General features: G+C 46.8%; 1 protein-coding gene across 4 annotated transcripts in view; it reads right to left on the bottom strand.

Moving 5' to 3' along the window:
• The window catches only part of cep97 (centrosomal protein 97), a 118,598-nt gene that overhangs the window by 47,756 nt on the left and 53,651 nt on the right, over window positions 1–17,191 (bottom strand). For all 4 annotated transcript variants that reach the window (XM_072513589.1, XM_072513591.1, XM_072513590.1 and 1 more), the window contains one exon: window positions 3,080–3,213. In XM_072513589.1, the coding sequence (XP_072369690.1) occupies window positions 3,080–3,213 (134 nt within the window). The remainder of the gene's footprint in view (window positions 1–3,079; window positions 3,214–17,191) is intronic.

Raw genomic sequence — 17,191 nt, 5'->3', positions numbered from 1 at the left:
AAGAGGGGGAGGGGTGGCATTGTTAGTCAAGGACAGTATTGCGGTGGCAGAAAGGACATTTGCTGAGGACTCACCTACTGAGGTAGTATGAGTTGAGGTTAGAAACAGGAAAGGAGAGGTCACCCTGTTAGGGGTTTTCTATAGGCCTCCGAAAAGTTCTAGAGATGTAGAGGAAAGGATTGCATAGATGATTCTGGATAGGAGCGAAAGCAACAGGTTAGTTGTTATGGGGGACTTTAACTTTCCAAATATTGACTGGAAACGCTATAGTTAGAGTACATTAGATGGGTCCGTTTTTGTCCAATGTGTGCAGGAGGGTTTCCTGACACAGTATGTAGATAGGCCAACGAAAGGCGAGGCCATATTGGATTTGGTACTGGGTAATGAACCAGGACAGGTGTTAGATTTGGAAGTAAGTGAGCACTTTGGTGATAGTGACCACAATTTGATTACGTTTACTTTAGTGATGGAAAGGGATAGGTATATACCACAGGGTAAGAGTTATATCTGGGGGAAAGGCAATCATGATGCGATGAGGCAAGACTTGGGATGCATCGGATGGAGATGAAAACTGTAGGGGATGGGCACAATGGAAATGTGGAGCTTGTTCAAGGAACAGCTACTGCCTGTCCTTGATAGGTATGTACCTGTCAGGCAGGGAGGAAGTGGTCGAGCAAGGGAACCGTGGTTTATTAAAGCAGTCAAAACACTTGTCAAGAAGAAGAAGGAGGCTTATGTAACGATGAGACATGAAGGTTCAGTTAGGGCACTCGAGAGTTACAAGTTTGCTAGGAAGGACCTAAAGAGAGAGCTAAGAAGAGCCAGGAGGGGATATGAGAAGTCTTTGGCAAGTAGGATCAAGGATAACCTTAAAGCTTTCTATAGATATGTGAGGAATAAAAGAATGACAAGGGTAAGAGTAGAGCCTACAAGGACAGTAGTGGGAAGTTGTGCGTGGAGTCAGAGGAGATAGGAGAGGTGCTAAATGAATATTTTTTGTCAGTATTCACACAGGAAAAAGACAATGTTGTTGAGGAGAATACTGAATTCAGGCTACTAGACTAGAAGGGCTTGAGGTTCATAAGGAGGAGGTGTTAGCAATTCTGGAAAGTGTGAAAATAGATAAGTCCCTTGAGCCGGATGGGATTTATCCTAGGATTCTCTGGGAAGCTAGGGAGGAGATTGCTGAGCCTTTGGCTTTGATCTTTAAGTCATCTTTGGCTACAGGAATAGTGCCAGAAGACTAGAGGATAGCAAATGTTGTCCCCTTGTTCAAGAAGGAGAGTAGAGACAACCCCGGTAACTATAGACCAGTGAGCCTTACTTCTGTTGTGGGCAAAATCTTGGAAAGGTTTAGATGAGATAGGACGTATAATCATCTGGAAAGGAATAATTTGATTAGAGATAGTCAACACGGTTTTGTGAAGGGTAGGTCGTGCCTCACAAACCTCGAGTTCTTTGAGAAGGTGACCAAACAGGTGGATGAGGGTAAAGCAGATCATGTGGGTGTATATGGATTTCAGTAAAGAGTTTGATAAGGATCCCCACGGTAGGCTACTGCAGAAAATACGGAGGCATGGGATTCAAAGTGATTTAGCAGTTTGTATCAGAAATTGGCTAGCTGGAAGAAGACAAAGGGTGATGGTTGATGGGAAATGTTCAGACTGGAGTCCAGTTATTAGTGGTGTACCACAAGGATTTGTTTTGGGGCCACTGCTGTTTGTCATTTTTATAAATGACCTGGACGAGGGCGTAGAAGAATGGGTGAGTAAATTTGCAGATGACACTAAAGTCGGTGGGGTTGTGGACAGTGCGGAAGGATGTTACAAGTTACAGAGGGACATAGATAAGCTGCAGCGCGGGGCTGAGAGGTGGCAAATGGAGTTTAATGCAGAAAAGTGTGAGGTGATTCATTTTGGAAGGAATAACAGGAAGACAGAGTACTGGGCTAATGGTAAGATTCTTGGCAGTTTGGATGAGCAGAGAGATCTCGGTGTCCATGTACATAGATCCTTGAAAGTTGCCACCCAGGTTGAGACGGTTGTTCAGAAGGCATATGGTGTGTTAGCTTTTATTGGTAGAGGGATTGAGTTTCGGAGCCATGAGGTCATGTTGCAGCTGTACAAAACTCTGGTGCGGCCGCATTTGGAGTATTGCGTGCAATTTTGGTCGCCGCATTATAGGAAGGATGTGGAAGCATTGGAAAGGGTGCAGAGGAGATTTACCAGAATGTTGCCTGGTATGGAGGGAAGATCTTATGAGGAAAGGCTGAAGGACTTGAGGCTGCTTTTGTTAGAGAGAAGAAGGTTAAGAGGTGACTTAATTGAGGCATACAAGATGATCAGAGGATTGGATAGGGTGGACAGTGAGAGCCTTTTTCCTCGGATGGTGATGTCTAGCACGAGGGGACATAACATTAAATTGAGGGGAGATAGATATCGGACAGATATCAGAGGTAGGTTCTTTACTCAGAGAGTAGTAAGTGCCTGGAATGCCCTGTCTGCAACAGTAGTGGACTCGCCAACACTAAGGGCATTCAAATGGTCATTGGATAGACATATGGACGATAAGGGAATAGTGTAGATGGGCTTTAGAGTGGTTTCACAGGTCGGCGCAACATCGAGGGCCGAAGGACCTGCACTGCGCTGTAATGTTCTATGTTCTATGATACCCTGGCAGTCACTATTCCCTCTCTGCTTGTTTACTTCTTAGCTGACCACATCTCTAAAAGTGCTATTCATGACAGATTTGTCTTGCGGATGCACCACAGTGACTACAGCAGCTCTAGACTACCACAACCCAGAGCTCAATTTTTGCACCCAACAGACAGATTGCCACCATATTACATTAAATCCCTCCAAAAGAAAAAAAAAGAATATTTGCATTGAACATTCACAGGTTTAGAAAAAGGCATCAAATGCCACGGACACGTGGGTTATAAAATAATTTAAACACATAAAATCATAAAGATAGCACCTTGGTGCAAATAAAATGGGTCATTCATTCATTCATACTTCAATTGTTTTAGATCATGTTATTTTCAACAATGGTATTTTATAAAGTTCTGGATTCTTCCTACCTTTTAAATTTTTAGTTGGGCAACTTTGAGTTGGGCTGTTACGTTCACTCTGAAATGATAACTCCTGGGTGGGACTTGACAGCGGAATATGGCTGCTGTTCTGTAACTTCTCCATCAGCTCCATTTGGTGAAGCCTAGCAACAAAAGAAAACAAAATTAGCTACCCAAAATCTTGGGATATTGAGCTTTGTAAATTGTTTTCCTTGGAACAAGATGGAGGGAAGATTTCACAGAGGTCCACAGGATTAGGATAGGATTGGATAAGATAGACAAAGAAAGACTGCTCACATTAGTTGATAGTAGAAGGTTTAGGAGACACAGATTTAAATCTTTTGGCAAGAGATGCAGGGGGAATGCAAGGAAGATGCAGGTTAGGTGAATTGACCATGATAAATTGCCCTTAGGTGTCCAAAAAGGTTAGGTGGGGGTCACTGGGTTACAGGGATAGGGTGGAGGCATGTGTTTAAATGGGGTGCTCTTTCCAAGGGCCGGTGCAGACTCGATGGGCCGAATGACCTCCTTCTGCACTGTAAATTCTATGATTCTATGAAAGGCAGTGAGTGGTAATGACCTGGAACTCATTCTGGGGTGGAAGCCGAAATGATCAATGATTTTGAAGGGAAATTGGACAAACACGAAGAAAATAAATCTGTACTATTACAGGGACCAAGGAGTGGAACTGACTGGATTGCTCCATTGAGAGCAGGCATGGACTTGATGGGCCGAATGAGTCATTTATGGCACAAAACAACACCAATGAAAAGCAAGGAATATTTATTCTATTCACAATCCTAAAACTGCATTGATTTCATATTCAGACTTGATAGATTGCATTTGGGAGGACCTGAAAAACTGGTGTCAACTTGTTGCTTGTTGCTCAGAAGGGCAGGGGAGCAGAGCATTAGTCATTGGAGACTCCAGTTAGGCGGATAGATAGGAGATTCTGTGGGAACGAGAGAGACTCGCGGTTGGCGTGTTGCCTCCCAGGTGCCAGGGTCCGCGATGTCTCGGATCGTGTTTTCGGGATCCTTAAGGGGGAGGGGGAGCAGCCCCAAGTCGTGGTCCACATAGGTACCAACGACATAGGTAGGAAAAGGGATAGGGATGCAAGGCAGGAATTCAGAAAGCCAGGGTGGAAACTTAGATCTAGGACAAACAGAGTTATTATCTCTGGGTTATTACCCGTGCCACGTGCTAGCGAGACGAGGAATAGGGAGAGAGAGGAGTTGAACACGTGGCTACAGGGATGGTGCAGGAGGGAGGGTTTCAGATTTCTGGATAATTGGGGCTCATTATCGGATCGGTGGGACTTCTACAACGGGATGGTCTACACCTGGACCAGAGGGATACCAATATCCTGCGGGGGGAAATTTGCTAATGCTCTTCGGGAGGGTTTAAACTAGTTCAGCAGGGGCTTGGGAACCTGAATCGTAGTTCCAGTATACAGGAGGTTGAGAGTAGTGAGGTCATGAGTAAGGTTTCAAAGTTGCAGGAGTGTACCGGCAGGCAGGAAGGTGGTTTAAAGTGTGTCTTCTTCAATGCCATGAGCATCCGGAATAAGGTGGGTGAACTTGCGGCATGGGTTGGTACATGGGACTTCGATGCTGTGGCCATTTCGGAGACATGGCTAGAGCAGGGACAGGAATGGTTGTTGCAGGTGCCGGGGTTTAGATATTTCAGTAAGCTCAGGGAAGGTGGTAAAAGAGGGGGAGGGGTGGCATTGTTGGTCAAGGACAGTATTACGGTGACAGAAAGGACGTTTGATGAGGTCTCGTCGACTGAGGTAGTATGGGCTGAGGTTAGAAACAGGAAAGGAGAGGTCACCCTGTTAGGGGTTTTCTATAGGCCTCCGAAACGTTCCAGAGGTGTAGAGGAAAGGATTGCAAAGATGCTTCTGGATAGGAGCGAAAGCAACAGGGTAGTTGTTATGGGGGACTTTAACTTTCCAAATATTGACTGGAAACGCTCTAGTTCGAGTACTTTAGATGGTTCTGTTTTTGTCCAATGTGTGCAGGAGGGTTTCCTGAAACAGTGTGTAGATAGGCCAATGAGAGGCGAGGCCATTTTGGATTTGGTACTGGGTAATGAACCAGGACAGGTGTTAGATTTGGAGGTAAGTGAGCACTTTGGTGATAGTGACCACAATTCGATTAAGTTTACTTTAGTGATGAAAAGGGATAGGTATATACCGCAGGGTTAGAGTTATATCTGGGGGAAAGGCAATTATGATGCGATGAGGCAAGACTTAGGATGCATCGGATGTAGAGGAAAACTGCAGGGGATGGGCACAATGGAAATGTGGAGCTTGCTCAAGGAACAGCTACTGCGTGTCCTTGATAAGTATGTACCTGTCAGGCAGGGAGGAAGTGGTCGAGCAAGGGAACCGTGGTTTACTAAAGCAGTCAAAACACTTGTCAAGAGGAAGAAGGAGGCTTATGTAATGATGAGACACGAAGGTTCAGTTAGGGCACTCGAGAGTTACATGTTAGCTAGGAAGGACCTAAAGAGAGAGCTAAGAGGAGCCAGGAGGGGACATGAGAAGTCTTTGGCAGGTAGGATCAAGGATAACCCTAAAGCTTTCTATAGATATGTCAGGAATAAAAGAATGACTAGGGTAAGAGTAGGGTAGTCAAGGACAGTAGCGGGAAGTTGGGCGTGGAGTCAGAGGAGATAGGAGAGGTGCTAAATGAATATTTTTCGTCAGTATTCACACAGGAAAAAGATAGTGTTGTCGAGGAGAATACAGAGATTCAGGCTACTAGACTAGAAGGGCTTGAGGTTCATAAGGAGGAGGTGTTAGCAATTCTCGTAAGTGTGAAAATAGATAAGTCCCCTGCGCCGGATGGGATTTATCCTAGGATTCTCTAGGAAGCTAGGGAGGAGATTGCTGAGCCTTTGGCTTTGATCTTTAAGTCATCTTTGGCTACAGGAATAGTGCCAGAAGACTGGAGGATAGCAAATGTTGTCCCCTTGTTCAAGGAGAGTAGAGACAACCCCGGTAACTATAGACCAGTGAGCCTCACTTCTGTTGTGGTCAAAATCTTGGAAAGGTTTATAAGAGATAGGATGTATAATCATCTGGGAAGGAATAATTTGATTAGAGATAGTCAACACGGTTTTGTGAAGGGTAGGCCGTGCCTCAGAAACCTTATTGAGTTCTTTGAGAAGGTGACCAAACAGGTGGAGGAGGGTAAAGCAGTTGATGTGGTGTATATGGATTTCAGTAAAGCGTTTGATAAGGTTCCCCACGGTAGGCTATTGCAGAAAATACAGAGGCATGGGATTCAGGGTGATTTAGCGGTTTGTATCAGAAATTGGCTAGCTGGAAGAAGACAAAGGGTGGTGGTTGATGGGAAATGTTCAGACTGGAGTCGAGTTACTCGTGGTGTACCACAAGGATCTGTTTTGGGGCCACTGCTAGTTGTCATTTTTATAAATGACCTGGAGAAGGGCGTAGAAGGATGGGTGAGTAAATTTGCAGAAGACACTAAAGTCAGTAGAGTTGTGGACAGTGCGGAAGGATGTTACAAGTTACAGAGGGACATAGCAGCGCTGGGCTGAGAGGTGGCAAATGGAGTTTAATGCAGAAAAGTGTGAGGTGATTCATTTTGGAAGGAATAACAGGAAGACAGAGTACTGGGCTAATGGTAAGATTCTTGGCAGTGTGGATGAGCAGAGAGATCTCGGTATCCATGTACATAGATCCCTGAAAGTTGCCACCCAGGTTGAGAGGGTTGTTAAGAAGGCATATGGTGTGTTAGCTTATATTGGTAGAGGGATTGAGTTTCGGAGTCATGAGGTCATGTTGCAGCTGTACAAAACTCTGGTGCGGCTGCATTTGGAGTATTGCGTGCAATTCTGGTCACCGCATTATAGGAAGGATGTGGAAGCATTGGAAAAGGTGCAGAGGAGATTTACCAGAATGTTGCCTGGTACGGAGGGAAGATCTTATGAGGAATGGCTGAGGGACTTGAGGCTGTTTTCGTTAGAGAGAAGAAGGTTAAGAGGTGACTTCATTGAGGCAAACAAGATGATCAGAGGATTGGATAGGGTGGACAGTGAGAGCCTTTTTCCTCGGATGGTGATGTTTAGCACGAGGGGACATAGCTTTAAATTGAGGGGAGATAGCTATAGGACAGATGTCAGAGGTAGGTTCTTTACTCACAGAGTATTAAGGGCATGGAATGCCCGCCTGCAATAGTAGTGGTCTCGCCAACACTAAGGGCATTCAAATGGTCATTGGATAGACATATGGACGATAAGGGAATAGTGTAGATGGGCTTTAGAGTGGTTTCACAGGTCGGCGCAACATCGAGGGCCGAAGGGCCTGTACTGCGCTGTAATGTTCTATGTTCTATGTTCAACAATTTGATACGAATGGACCTCAATATTAAAACCATTTTCCCGACGTCTTAGCTTTCGGGAACTCTCTATCCATGGCATCCAATTGCATAACATTTTGAGGAACATTCTTATTGTAAGGACCATTTAAATTTTAGAGATGTTTACACACCACTGCAGTTACTTACTCTCTCAAGTCTGTAAAATTCTGACCAGCTAATATTAACGTGCTGTAGAACTTTTTCTCGACAGGACTATGCTCGTTACCTCAGTATAAAAGGTCTAAAAAATAGATTAGGGCCACAACATTTTCCAATATTTTACCTCTAGTCACTGGAATAAGCAATAAGCAATGACTGAAATGAAAAGCCACAACTTGATCACACACTTAAGGTGCCCATAAAGCACTTAACACAAGATGGAAACAAATGCAAACTATTGATGGGAAAGAGTTAGCGGAGGTGAATCAAAGGCATTACACAAAAAGGAAGTTTTAAGAATGGTCTCAAAGGGACAGAAAGTTTGCAACACTTTTAAAATAAGTTTCTGAATATGAGGCTAAACTGGAAGATGGTTCTGCCATTCAACGGGGCAAGCAGGTTGGATGTGACAAACAGCAGATTCGCATTTAGGTCTGGAGGAGAATGCACAAGTCGGAGGGATCTATAAATAATTTAATAGCCCAGATTATGCAATCAGTAGCGAAGGAAAAGCAGTGTTTAATAACCATAAATTGCTGTGCGAGAGCTCATTTACATAGTGTTGCTCTCTGCAGCAGACTTGTGGTATATAAGCAGGGTAAGCAACAATGCAGTTCTCCAAACAGATCAATGAATCCTCAAAGACGAGCAGTGTCTAAACTAGGAAGTATGAGTTTGAATATTTAATTCATTGTAAAATCATAAAGCGGGAAATTTAAAGATGGGATTGAGAGATAAAAGACAGAATATGAAAGTAAAGAGAAAATAAATATTGCTTTTCTAAATTTCCAACTCTGAATAATGAAACTTCACACCTTTCAAATAAATTTTTCAATTGCAGAGAAGTTGTTGGGTAGTAAGTAAGATGGCATTAAAAATTTACACGACACATCAGCTTGAACATTTTTGGTGTGTTTAGAGGGTAAGTACCTCAACTTCACAGACTTGCATTGATTTCAATGCTGATTGGTAAGAAAACATGGAGCAAAGCTTCTGGCGAAGCAAAATCAAACTGGATAGCAACTTATGGATTTCTGTATTTAACTGCAGAAGCTGCTGTCCGATTTACTCCCTAATAATAGGAAATACTGATCACCTCACAATTATTCATTGCCATTCATATTCAAATGCTATTGCATAGAGGTTGACATGGTAGGAAAGATAGGAGAGTGGGACTTTGTGCAGAGTGAAATGCAGGCAGTAACATTTTGATACTTGTAATTTAGGTAGACTGGAAATTCGGAGGTTAGTAGGCACAATGATTCACTTCCAGGCTTGGTTGAGCCAATTTAATCTCAGGTAAGCACTTCTGGGGCAGCAAAAAGAAAGCTAAGGATATTGCAGTAATGTAAACACAGTGCTGGAGGCAGATTGGAAATGGAGCTTGAAGTTCAGCAGGAGCTTGAGGGGGTGTGCTGTCAGATTCAGTCTAAGCATGTAGTTGGCTAGGAAGATGGATTCAGGAACTCAGGGGCAGCACGGTAGCCTTGTGGCGGGGCAGCACGGTAGCCTTGTGGATAGCACAGTTGCTTCACAGCTCCGGGGTCCCAGGTTCGATTCCGGCTTGGGTCACTGTCTGTGCGGAGTCTGCACGTCCTCCCAGTGTGTGCGTGGGTTTCCTCCGGGTGCTCCGGTTTCCTCCCACAGTCCAAAGATGTGCAGGTTAGGTGGATTGGCCATGATAAATTGCCCTTAGTGTCCAAAATTGCCCTTAGTGTTGGGTGGGGTTACTGGGTTATGGGGATAGGGTGGAGGTGTTGACTTTGGGTAGGGTGCTCTTTCCAAGAGCCGGTGCAGACTCGATGGGCCGAATGGCCTCCTTCTGCACTGTAAATTCTATGATGATCTAACTCAGTTTAAGGGAAGTACTACCGCCTCAGGCCGCTGAGGACCCGGGTTCGTTCCTGGCCCAGGGTCAAAGTCCATGTGGAGTTTGCACATACTCCCAGTGTGTGTGTGAGTCTCACCCCCACAACCCAAAAGATGTACAGCTAAATTGCCCCTTAATTGTAAAAAGAAAATTAAGTTTGTGTGTTAAGAATTGAATGGAATAACCGTGGTTATGTTCATTTTCAACATGATACGAGATAACCATCACGTTACTAAGAATCGTTGTGGAGAGGTACAGTTGGGTTTCTTCAGCATACATATGGAAACTGATCCAACACCCAAGAATTAAGTTGCGATGGGGGAAGGATGCAAATAAGGAAATGGAGGGAAGCAAAGATAGAAATATGTCAGTGAAGACAGCATAAACAAGCAAGCAAGAGCATTGCAGTTGGACCACAGAGGAAGACGGTTGGCTCCGAGGGTCAGGACAAGATCAAAGGATGCTACTTTGCCAGGTCAATTTGGTCCTATCGGTAGATAGAAGGTTAGGTGATGTTTTGGCACCAGCTGGCTGGTTGACAAATGCGGTCACAAACCTTAGAAAGGAAAGATAATTGACTTCCGGGTGCGGCGATGACCAGCTAAGTCGCACGTTTCGGCAGCTCCCGGTGGAACGGACTTTTGGGCTCTTGATAGGAGCCCCAACGGCAATTTTAACGGCTAAAAACACCGTGCGGTAAACCAGAAGGGAATTCCCCCTGGACACGGGTGGAAAAAGGAGAGGAAAGTGGCCGGATTGCAGCGGATCCTTTGGAACAGCGGCAAGGAAGGCAAGCAAAAACCAAGATGGCGTCGGAAGGCGGCAGTTTCACATGGGGCCCTGAACAACAAGAGTTCTTGAAATGCTGCGTGGAAGAGATAAAAAAGGAAATGAAGAAAGAGCTGTTGGCCCCGATACTACAGGCGATCGAAGGGCTAAAGGAGGAACAAAAGACCCAGGAGCAGGAGCTTCGGGTCGTGAAGGCGAAGGCAGCCGAGAATGAGGACGACATACAGGGCCTGGTGGTGAAGACGGAGATACAGGAGGCACATCAGAAACGATGTGTGGAGAGGTTGGAGGCACTGGAAAACAACGCAAGGAGGAACAACCTGAGGATTCTTGGTCTTCCTGAAGGTGTGGGGGGGGCGGACGTCGGGGCATATGTGAGCACGATGCTGCACTCGTTAATGGGAGCGGAGGCCCCGACGGGTCCGTTGGAGGTGAAGGGAGCATACCGAGTTATGGCGCGAGGACCGAGAGCAGGAGAAACTCCCAGAGCCATAGTGGTGAGATTCCTCCGTTTTAAGGATAGAGAAATGGTCCTTAGATGGGCGAAGAAAACTCGGAGCAGTAAATGGGAGAACGCGGTGATCCGCGTCTATCAAGACTGGAGTGCGGAGGTGGCGAGAAGGAGGGCGAGCTTTAATCGGGCCAAGGCGGTGCTTCATAAAAGGAAGATAAAATTTGGAATGCTGCAACCGGCAAGACTGTGGGTCACATATCAAGGGAGGCACCACTACTTTGAGACGGCGGATGAAGCGTGGACTTTTATTGTAGAAGAAAAACTGGAATGAGTGGATTATTAAAAAGAACGTTTGGACAAAGTGGTGGGGCGAATGTGGGGGGCGAAGAGGGGTTTTATGTTCTAATCCTGCGGTGTGGTAACTTTTCTCTCTCCCACAGGTGGCGATGGGGGGAGGTGGGGAGGGAGAGGAGATGGGGCGTTGGCCATGGGGGGCGGGGCCAAGGGAGAAGCGCGGGCTCGGTTCCCGCGCTATGATAATTATGGCGGGAATAGAGAAGCAGGAAGGAGGGGGCGTCGCACGGTGCGAGCCGTGGTCACGGGGGGAAGCCGAGGTCAGCCAGAGTTTGCTGACTTCTGGGAGCAACATGGGGGGAGTAATTACGATAGCGGGGGGTCTAGCGGGGGGAGTGGGAGGGGGGAATTACTGGGTTGCTGCTGCTGGGGAAAGGGGGGAGCGGGTACGGGAGAGGATGGGCGGGGGGGCACCGCCTGGGGGAGATACAGCTGCGTGGGAACTGGGTGAGAAGCTGGAAAAAGATGATGGCTAATCGGCAAGGGGGGGGGGGTGGGAAGCCCCCCAACTCGGCTGATCACGTGGAACGTGAGAGGGCTGAACGGGCCGATAAAGAGGGCACGGGTACTCGCACACCTTAAGAAACTTAAAGCAGATGTGGTTATGCTACAGGAAACGCACCTGAAACTGATAGACCAGGTTAGGCTGCGCAAAGGATGGGTGGGGCAGGTGTTCCATTCGGGGCTAGATGCGAAAAACAGGGGGGTGGCTATATTAGTGGGGAAGCGGGTAATGTTCGAGGCAAAGACTATAGTGGCGGATAACGGGGGCAGATACGTGATGGTAAGTGGCAAACTACAGGGAGAGACGGTGGTTTTGGTAAACGTGTATGCCCCGAACTGGGATGATGCCAATTTTATGAGGCGGATGCTAGGACGCATTCCGGACCTAGAGACGGGAAAGCTGATAATGGGGGGAGACTTTAATACGGTGTTGGAACCAGGGCTGGATAGGTCGAAGTCCAGGACTGGAAGGAGGCCGGCAGCAGCCAAGGTGCTTAAAGATTTTATGGAGCAGATGGGAGGTGTGGACCCGTGGAGATTCAGTAGACCTAGGAGTAAGGAGTTCTCGTTTTTCTCCTATGTCCATAAAGTCTATTCGCGCATAGACTTTTTTGTGCTGGGTAGGGCATTGATCCCGAAGGTGAGGGGAACGGAGTATACGGCTATAGCCATTTCGGATCACGCCCCACACTGGGTGGACTTGGAGATAGGGGAGGAAACAGGAGGGCGCCCACCCTGGAGAATGGACATGGGACTAATGGCGGATGAGGGGGTGTGTCTAAGGGTGAGGGGATGCATTGAAAAGTACTTGGAACTCAAAGACAATGGGGAGGTCCAGGTGGGAGTGGTCTGGGAGGCGTTGAAGGCGGTGGTTAGGGGGGAGCTGATATCAATAAGGGCACATAAAGGGAAGCAGGAGAGTAAGGAACGGGAGCGGTTGCTGCAAGAACTTTTGAGGGTGGACAGACAATATGCGGAAGCACCGGAGGAGGGATTATACAGGGAAAGGCAAAGGCTGCATGTGGAATTTGACTTGCTGACTACAGGCACTGCAGAGGCACAATGGAGGAAGGCGCAGGGTGTACAGTATGAATATGGGGAGAAGGCGAGCAGATTGCTGGCACACCAATTGAGGAAAAGGGGAGCAGCGAGGGAAATAGGGGGAGTGAGGGACGAGGAAGGAGAGATGGAGCGGGGAGCGGAGAGAGTGAATGAAGTGTTCAAGACATTTTATAAAAAATTATATGAAGCTCAACCCCCGGATGGGAGGGAGAGAATGATGGACTTTTTGGATCGGCTGGAAATTCCCAAGGTGAAAGAGCAGGAAAGGGTGGGACTGGGAGCACAGATCAAGGTAGAGGAAGTGGTGAAAGGAATTAGGAGCATGCAGACGGGAAAGGCCCCGGGGCCGGACGGATTCCCAGTCGAATTCTATAGAAAATATTTGGACTTGCTCGCCCCGGTACTGACGAGGACCTTTAATGAGGCAAAGGAAAGGGGACAACTGCCCCCGACTATGTCTGAAGCAACGATATCGCTTCTCTTAAAGAAGGAAAAGGACCCGCTACAATGCGGGTCCTACAGACCAATTTCCCTCCTAAATGTGGATGCCAAGGTCCTGGCCAAGGTAATGGCAATGAGAATAGTGTCCCGGGGGTGGTTCACGAGGACCAAACTGGGTTTGTGAAGGGGAGACAGCTGAACACGAATATACGGAGGCTGTTAGGGGTAATGATGATGGCCCCACCAGAGGGGGAAACGGAGATAGTAGTGGCGATGGATGCCGAGAAAGCATTTGATAGAGTGGAATGGGATTATTTGTGGGAGGTGTTGAGGAGATTTGGTTTTGGAGAGGGGTACGTTAGATGGGTGCAGCTATTGTATAGGGCCCCAGTGGCGAGTGTGGTCACGAATGGACGGGGATCGGCATATTTTCGGCTCCATGGAGGGACAAGGCAGGGATGCCCTCTGTCCCCATTACTGTTTGCACTGGCGATTGAGCCCCTGGCGATAGCGCTGAGGGGTTCCAAGAAGTGGAGGGGAGTACTTAGGGGGGGAGAAGAACACCGGGTATCTTTGTATGCGGACGATTTGCTACTATATGTGGAGGATCCGGCGGAGGGGATGCCAGAAATAATGCGGATACTTGGGGAGTTTGGGGATTTTTCAGGGTATAAATTGAACATGGGGAAGAGTGAGCTGTTTGTGGTGCATCCAGGGGAGCAGAGTAGAGAAATAGAGGACCTACCGTTGAGGAAGGTAACAAGAGACTTTCGTTACCTGGGGATCCAGATAGCTAAGAATTGGGGCACATTGCACAGGTTAAATTTAACGCGGTTGGTGGAACAGATGGAGGAAGATTTCAAGAGATGGGATATGGTAGCCCTGTCAATGGCAGGGAGGGTGCAGGCGGTTAAGATGGTGGTCCTCCCGAGATTCCTCTTTGTGTTTCAGTGCCTCCCGGTGGTGATCACGAAGGCTTTTTTTTTTTTTTAAAAGGATTGAAAAGATCATGGGTTTTGTCTGGGCCGGGAAGACTCCGAGAGTGAGGAAGGGATTCTTACAGCGTAGTAGGGATAGGGGGGGGCTGGCACTACCGAGCCTAAGTGAGTACTATTGGGCCGCTAATATTTCAATGGTGAGTAAGTGGATGGGAGGAGGAGGAGGGAGCGGCGTGGAAGAGATTAGAGAGGGCGTCCTGTAGGGGGACTAGCCTACAGGCTATGGTGACAGCCCCATTGCCGTTCTCACCGAGGAACTACACCACAAGCCCGGTGGTGGTAGCTACACTGAAGATTTGGGGACAGTGGAGACGGCATAGGGGAAAGACTGGAGCCTTGGGGGGGTCCCCGATAAGAAACAACCATAGGTTTGCCCCGGGGGGAATGGATGGGGGATATGGAATGTGGCAAAGAGCAGGAATAACGCAACTGAAAGATCTATTTGTGGATGGGAAGTTCGCGAGTCTGGGAGCACTGACCGAGAAATATGGGTTGCCCCAAGGGAATGCATTCAGGTATATGCAACTAAGGGCTTTTGCGAGGCAACAGGTGAGGGGATTTCCGCAGCTCCCGACACAAGAGGTGCAGGACAGAGTGATCTCAAAGACATGGGTGGGGGATGGTAAAGTGTCAGATATATATAGGGAAATGAGGGACGAAGGGGAGACTATGGTAGATGAACTAAAAGGGAAATGGGAAGAAGAGCTGGGGGAGGAGATCGAGGAGGGGCTGTGGGCGGATGCCCTAAGTAGGGTAAACTCGTCGTCCTCGTGTGCCAGGCTAAGCCTGATCCAGTTTAAGGTATTACACAGGGCGCATATGACTGGAGCGCGGCTCAGTAAATTTTTTGGGGTGGAGGATAGGTGTGCGAGGTGCTCGAGAAGCCCAGCGAATCATACCCATATGTTTTGGGCATGCCCGGCACTACGGGGGTTTTGGATGGGGGTGACAAAGGTGCTTTCAAAAGTAGTGGGGGTCCGGGTCGAACCAAGCTGGGGGTTGGCTATATTTGGGGTTACACAAGAGCCGGGAGTGCAGGAGGCGAGAGAGGCCGATGTTTTGGCCTTTGCGTCCCTAGTAGCCCGGCGCAGGATATTGCTAATGTGGAAAGAAGCCAAGCCCCCGGGGGTGGAGACCTGGATAAATGACATGGCGGGGTTTATAAAGCTAGAGCGGATTAAGTTCGTCCTAAGGGGGTCGGCTCAAGGGTTCACCAGGCGGTGGCAACCGTTCGTCGAGTACCTTGCGGATAGATAGATGGGGTGAAAAAGAAGGCAGCAGCAGCAGCCCAGGATTTTGGGGGGGGGGGGTGTAACTTGTGACAAGGCAGTTGCCAATTAGGGCTAGTTTTCATTTTTGTTATTTAATATTTATTCATTTTTTGTTTTTTGTTTATATAAAATAGGTCATTGTTATTTGTGCTGTTATAATATTGTGTAAACGATGCACAATGTACTGTGTTGGTTGACCAAAAATTTTCAATAAAATATTTATTTTAAAAAAAAGAAAGGAAAGATAATTTAAAAATGATTTTGTAGTTGCAGAGAAGAGATGGGCAAAGTGACCCTTTGAAGAGCAGAGTGACAGAGCCTGATGAAAAGCTGCCACTGATGATGTGAGCAGATATTTGCCATGGTGAGGTAACTGCTTGGTCAGGAACTGAGCTGGAAGGGGATCGAGGGGACAAGAGATGGGTCCTATGGCAATGAACTTCATAAAGGTGGGTGAGGGAGTATGAGAAATTAGAGTATCATGGGTGACTGAAAATGTTCCAATCAATGCTATGGCTGTAATATTCAGCCAGTTTTGCTTATGATGAATGCAAGAAATTGTCATATTTTATATATTATTTTTCAGTAAGGTTATTAAAACCTGCGTTAAGATGCATGCAGATCGTATGAATGCTAGAGTGGTGATTAAAGTGTCGTAAACGCGAGATAATCGTTGATTTGCAGGTGAAGTGTTCCGCTAATAGATCTTGAGAACCACTTATTTGTTTACAGATTTCTAGCGAATGGGATATTGTTTCGGTTTGAAGGGCTCCTGGCGTGTAGACAATTTATGAGGGGTATTTTGTTCGGTCCTGGCTAAACAAGTCAAGGGACATCTTGTAAGAAGATGCAAAAATAATGCCTTATGCTTTGAATACAGGTGATGTAGTTAAGCAGAGGAGCCAGGTCTGTCTGAAAAGTCAGTTGGTCCAAGAACTCTAATCTGAACCAAGGTGTTTCAGTTTGGTCCGAAAGACTCTCTCTGAAGATTCTGCACAGAGAAAAGCAAGTAAAAATCTGGTTAGTAACCATATATTGTTTTTCTAAATTGGAATACATTGGCGGATTTAGGAAGTAAGTTAAGATTTCTTCTTCTACTTGAGAACTGTTGTAACTGTAAACTGTAAAGCTATTTCGTCGTTGCTAATGTGGTTAATTCTGTGATTAAATTAAAGTTTGTTTTAGCATAAAAGATACCTATTCATCAGTGTTCTCACTCCTGTGATGCAGTAACATTTCCTCAGTATTACAAACTGAAAAAAAGCTGGGTTTTCATCCGGGATCCTAACATGCTTCATAAAACTAAGAAATGGAACATTTTATCATGGATAAATATTTAAAAAACAGAACCCGGGGCAGGACATAGCACAGTGGTTAGAATTGTTGCCTGCGGCGCTGAGGATCTGGGCTCGAATCCCGGCCCTGGGTCTCTGTCCGTGTGGAGTTTGCAGGTTCTCCCAGTGTCTGCGTGGGTTTCACCCCCACAACCCAAAGATGTGCAGGGTAGGTGGATTGCCACGCTAAATTGCCCCTTAATTGGAAAATAAAATAATTGGGTACTCTAAATTTATTAAAAAATTAAAAATAACAGAACTGAATGCCTCCAAACATATTCCACACAAGTGTTTGCAAAATCACACTTGCTCCCATTTTCCGGCACGTTGAAGGGGCAGAACTTTATGTCCCACCCCAAGCAGGGTCTTCCAATCCTGTCAAAGTTAGAGTTTGATGGGCAACACTGTGGCGCAGTGTCTAACACTGCTGTCTCACAGCGCCAAGGATCCAAGTTCGATCCCGGCCCCGGGTCACTGCCCTTGTGGAGTTAGCA

Source organism: Scyliorhinus torazame, chromosome 8 (genome assembly GCF_047496885.1).
Source record: "Scyliorhinus torazame isolate Kashiwa2021f chromosome 8, sScyTor2.1, whole genome shotgun sequence".
Classification (NCBI taxonomy): domain Eukaryota; kingdom Metazoa; phylum Chordata; class Chondrichthyes; order Carcharhiniformes; family Scyliorhinidae; genus Scyliorhinus; species Scyliorhinus torazame.
This window is presented reverse-complemented; position numbering and strand designations above follow the sequence as displayed.